Source organism: Ochotona princeps, chromosome 2 (assembly GCF_030435755.1).
Source record: "Ochotona princeps isolate mOchPri1 chromosome 2, mOchPri1.hap1, whole genome shotgun sequence".
Taxonomy (NCBI): domain Eukaryota; kingdom Metazoa; phylum Chordata; class Mammalia; order Lagomorpha; family Ochotonidae; genus Ochotona; species Ochotona princeps.
Window position 1 is genome coordinate 7,107,903 of NC_080833.1, and position 5,321 is coordinate 7,113,223.

The 5,321-nt window shown below is 50.8% G+C and overlaps 1 protein-coding gene across 1 annotated transcript; it reads right to left on the bottom strand.

Moving 5' to 3' along the window:
- Positions 1 to 3,613: 3,613 nt before the first annotated feature.
- NPPB (natriuretic peptide B) lies at positions 3,614 to 4,977 on the bottom strand. The gene is made up of 3 exons (XM_012930026.2): positions 4,753 to 4,977; positions 4,276 to 4,564; positions 3,614 to 3,830 (listed from the first exon to the last, which is right to left on the bottom strand). Exons 1-3 carry the CDS (start codon positions 4,876 to 4,878, stop codon positions 3,814 to 3,816), a joined length of 432 nt encoding a protein of 143 aa, XP_012785480.2. The 5' UTR covers positions 4,879 to 4,977; the 3' UTR covers positions 3,614 to 3,813.
- Positions 4,978 to 5,321: the final 344 nt, after the last annotated feature.

A 5,321-nucleotide genomic window follows, 5' to 3' on the forward strand; every position in this document is an offset into this window, starting at 1 on the left:
CCACTTTCCATCCAGCTCCCTGCAGGTGGCCTGAGAAAGCAGTCAAGGACAGTCCAAAGTCTTGGGACTCTGTATCTGCATGAAGGACCTGGAGGAAGTTCCTGGCTCCTGGCTCCGGATCGGCACAGCACCGGCCGTTGCAGTGACTGGGGAGTGAATCATTAGATGGAAGATTTTCCTGTCTCTCCTCCTCTCTCTGTATATCTGACTTTGCAATAAAAATAAAATAAATCTTTAAAAAAAGAAAAGAAGGGCCTGGCAGCGTGGCCTAGCAGCTTAAGTCCTCACCTTAAACATGCCAGGGTCCCATATGGGCGCCAGTTCTAATCCTGGCAGCTCCACTTCCCATCTAGGCTCCCTGCTTGTGGCCTGGGAAAAGCAGTCGAGGACGGCCCAAAGCTTTGGGACCCTGCACCAGCGTGGGAGACCTGGAAGAAGTTCCTGGCTCCTGGCTTCTGATCGGCGCAGCACCGGCCATTGCGGTTACTTGGGGAGTGAATCAGTAGATGGAAGATCTTCCTCTCTATCTCTCCTGCTCTGTATATCTGACTTTGCAATAAAAATAAATAAATCTTAAAAAGAAAAAAAAGAAAAGAAAAGAAAGAAACCTGCCCCAAGAAGAAGAATCTGATAACAGAAGTACAACGATCAAGAGCAAAAGAAGAAATAAAGGCACAATGAATATAACTGAATATAACTGTTATAAAGCTTCTTATCAACAATGAAAAGCACGTAATACAAGAGTTCAAAGAATTTAAGGAATATGTCATATAAGAAATGAATCAAATGAAAGCTGATAAATCAAAAATGAAAAATAAGTGCAATGAATTAAAAGTACAGTGGAAAGTCTACAAAATAGAATGAATGAAGCAGAAGAAAGAATCTCAGAATTGGAAGATGTTTTCTGTCACCAGAGGGAAATAAACAAAAAGCTGGAAATGGGCCCAATGCAGTAGCATAATGACTAAAGTCCTTGCCTTGAATGCACTGGGATCTCATATGGGCACCTGTTCTAATCCCAGCAGCGCCGCTTCCCATCCAGCTCCCTGCTTGTGGACTGGGAAAGCAGTGAAGGATTGCCCAATGCATTGGGAGCCTGCACTCGTGTGGGAAACCTGGAGGAAGTTCCTGGCTCTGGCTTTGGATTGGCTTAATCCCAGCCATTGTGGCCATTTGGGGAGTGAATCATGGATGGAATATCTTCATCTCTGTCTCTCTGCCTCTCTATATATCTCCCTTTCCAATAAAAATAAATAAATCTTGGGCCCGGCGCCGTGGCCTAGCAACTAAAGTCCTCACCTTGAACATGCCAGGATCCCATATGGGCGCCGGTTCTAATTCTGACAGCTCCACTTTCCATCCAGCTCCCTGCTTGTGGCCTGGGAAAGCAGTCAAGGACGGCCCAATTCTTTGGGGTCTTGCACCTGTTTTAGAGACCTGGAGGAGGGTCCTGGCTCCTGGCTTCTGATCGGCACAGCACCGGCCGTTGCGGTCACTTGGAGAGTGAATAGTCAGAAGGTTTTCCTATCTTTCTCCCTCTCTGTATATCTGACTTCATAATTTAAAAAAATCTCGATAATAATAATAATAAACACTAGAAAACATTCACAGAACAGGAACCAGTGCAGTGGTACAGCAAGCTGATCCTCCACACCATGACACCAGTACAGGCGCCAGTTCATGTTCTGGCTTCCACTTCCCTTCCAGCTCCTTACTTGTGGCCTGGGAAAGCAGCAAAAGACAGTCCAAACCCTGGAGACCCTGCACTTGCATGGGAGACCCAGGAAAAGCTCCTGACTCCCAGCTTTGAATCAGCTCAGCTTCCTCTCTCTGCAAAAGCTGCCTTTAAAATACAAAAAAATAAACAAATCTTACAAAAAAATTCCAAAATTTTTTTTTAAGTTCATGTAGCTACAGCTGGTATATTAACAAGGCCTTTAGAAATGTCAACTAACTACTCCTTGCTCTCCCTGAGCCCAAGACATTAGATCATGGTGACTCATTTGGGTTTTTTGTTTGTTTGTTTGTTTGTTTGTTTTGAGAATATTCTTCTCCTAATACGTCATCTTAAAAACACATCCTTCATTAAAAAAATTACTTCTGGGGCCCGGCACAGTAGTCTAGTGGCCAAAGTCCTCACCTTGCACACCCTGGGATCCCATGTGGGCACTGATTTTAATCCTGGCCATCCACTTCCCATCCAGCTCCCTGCTTGTGGACTGGGAAAGCAGTTAAAGACGGCCCAAAGCTTTGGGACCCTGCACCTACATGGGAAACCCGCAGGAGGTTCCAGGCTTCTGGCTTCGGATCGGCGCAGCTTCGGCCATTGTGGCCACCTGGGGAGTGAATGGGATGGAAGATCTTCCTCTAAGCTCTCCTCCTCTATGTATATCTGACTTTCCAATAAAAATAAATAAATCTTTAATTTTTTTCCCTTTATTTGGCAGGCAGTTATAGAGAGACAGGGAGAGGCAGATTTTCCAACTGCAGATACTGCAGATAAATTTATCCAGTGGTGCAATGGTCAAGATTGGGCCAGGAGCCAGGTGCTTCATCCAGGTTTGCCACACGGGTGCAGAGCCCAAAGCACTTGGCACTTGGGTCATCCCGGGTGCATTGGCAGGGAGCTGGGTCAGAAATGGAGCAGCCGGGAGACATATGAGATGCAGGTGTAGTAGGTGGTGCTTAACACCCAGTCCCTTAAAAATCCTTACTCAGTCTCTAGATAGCCATAATCTGTGGGGCACACTGAGCTAAAATGAGCAATGGCTCTCAAGGAAGCATGGAATGATGTCAGAAAGGGAAGAGGGTGTGACTCAAGGCCAAGGACATGGCACTCAGGCCTGAAAGTCAACTGGGTTCCAGTTCAAGCCCTAGCCCGGCCCTGGTGGCCTCATGTCTCTGGAATACACTTGGTTTTGAGGTCTGTTTTTCTTTTTCAACTGAAAGACAGGACAATGACCAAACTAACTTCACAGTACCTCATCCCGCAGTGGCATCACAACTCAGACCGTAGCAGCAATAAGGGGGAGGGGATGTCCTGAACTAAGGCCTGGGGGGCTTGTAGGTGGGAGAAGTGGTGACAAGGAGGGTCCCTCGAGAAGACTTATTGGGTTGGGGCTATGAGGGCTCTCTGACATCAGGAGTTGGGGGGAATGATGGGGTCTCAGCCCCACTTGGGAAGACAGGTGAACCAATTTGCAACACACACATACACACACCAATCTCTGACATATTAACTTCAACTTCCAGAAATAGCCATGGCCAGGGACAGGGATGGTCATTTAGGATGGGGTCCCAGGCAGCGGGGAAATCCAGGGGCCTGCATGCTCTAACACCAGCCAGTGTCATTCCAACTCCCTAGGAGAAGCTGCCTTGCTTGCAGATGCAAACAGCAAGGACAGTTGGTCACTTCAGAGCATTTGCCACTTGGCCCAGAAAGAAAACATCACCATCCACATCTTGCCATTGGCCCAGCCATTGGGCCACATCCCCACCCCACCATTAAGAAACTGCTGGGAGCTTCCAGCAAGTATGGGGTTCTGTCTTGGTTTGTTATTTCTGCAACAAGGAAGGGTTTTGAAGGGGCCAAGACAAAGCAGATTCTGCAGGAGAAAGATCACATTGATTTTATTTCATAGTGGAAATGTCATGCTCAAAGGTTAAGAAATCAGATTTTAAAAAATAATCAATTAAAAATAAATAAATACATAAATAAATAAATAGGAGCCGCTCTGAAGAGGTCATGGACTGGGGTTGTAGGGTACCCTTCTTGGAGCTTCAGAACCTCGGCTCTTGTGACCAGCGCACCTCCTAGGACCTCCGAAACCCTGTGGAGACAAGCGAGAGGTGGTGAGGGCCTGGGGCGGTGGGATGGAGCCAGAGGCTGAGCTTCCGGCTTTGTGCACTCCCCCATCTCAGTGAGCAGCTGAGCACCATGCTAGAGGCTTTGGAATTTCTGGGCCTCCATGGTCTTCTTCATCAACTGGAAGTTATCATCACCCTGGTGAGGCCTTGGAGGTTCTGAATGGTTGGAGGGAACCCAGGAGGCCATATGCTAGGGGCTCCAGTGAACACACTATCCCAAGGGTGCTTCTCCTGGTCCCTTTGATGAAAGAGGATGGAAAGAGGGTGGGGATGCAGGTGGGTGATGCATGCAGAAGAAATGAGACTCAGGTGTCCCAAACAATAAGCCAGAAGTCTCAGCCTGGGAAGAGTGGTGCAGGTGCAACCCCCATGCCTGATCCCTGGGCAGGGTGGGGAGAGGGCACTCACCATCACAGCCCAGGCTGCCAGAGGAGCCGATCCGGTCTACCCTCTGCCCAAAGCAACCCAATTTCTGCTTCATCTGGGTGCTGTAGGACTTGTTCAGGGTCTGGGTGGTCCCGTCTTGGCTCTGTCTCAGTCTTGGGGCTGGGGTGGTCTCCTGGGTCCCCTGGGTCTCCTGAGTCTCCTGGGTCTGCCGGGTCTCCTGTGTGGTGCTTTCAGATTGCTGGGTGGACTCGGTAGCCAGTTGCTCTATCTCCAGCTGGGAAAGCTGCATCAGGATCTGCTCCAGTAGGGCCTGTGGCGGGATGGGAAGCAGACAGAGGTTCAGGACCTCTCACCTGGGCTCCCCCTTCCACTCCATCCCCAAGTGAACTCCCCACAGGACCTGGCACTGGGCCTCACCGTTATCATTAGCTCCCAAGGGGGAGAGGGAGACCCTGTAGACCTTTCATGGCCGCAGCCCACGCCCATGCAGCCCCTCACCTGTAATCCAGAAAATTTCTCAGCGCTCTCGGGTGAGTCGCCCAGCGGGTACGAACGAGCCCCCTGTGGCGACAGGTGCAAGAAGAGGAGGAGCAGGAGCGCGCGGGAGAGTACTGTTGTGTCCATTTGGCTGGGCTGTGTGGCTGCTGCAGGCAGCGCTCGGTTCCCGTCCCACCTCTTGGAGGTCAGCAAGCGCTCTCCTGGCTGCTCTGACAAACTCACGCGGCCTTTTATCCCCAGCCGGCTCACTCCTTTCCCTGGACGAGGGGCGGAGGCACCGTTATCTCTGATTTATCAGCCACATTCCGGCCCGCTGAGCTCAGGGCGGGCGGTGGAGGCTGAGAGCAGGCCTTGTATAGAAACGGGCTGGGCAGGGGGCGGGTGCGCGGGGGCCCCAGCAAGTCCTCGCCTCCCGCTTCCTCCCTTCCTGCAGAAACCCCGGGCCATCGCGTGGCGCTCCCCTCTTCCCTGCCACCCCAGCCATCGCTGGAAAAGGAGGCTACAGGGCCGCCCCAACCGGAGTCCCCTCCACCGGGGAGCTAGCGGTTGCGGAACTCGGGAAAGCAGCC

Bases quoted from the DNA above. Each gene is read 5' to 3' on its own strand.
- NPPB (XM_012930026.2), bottom strand. From the start codon at position 4,878: ATGGACACAACAGTACTCTCCCGCGCGCTCCTGCTCCTCCTCTTCTTG. The intron at 4,565-4,752 runs GTGAGGGGCTGC...ATCCCGCCACAG, and splicing joins AGAAATTTTCTGGATTACAG to GCCCTACTGGAGCAGATCCT.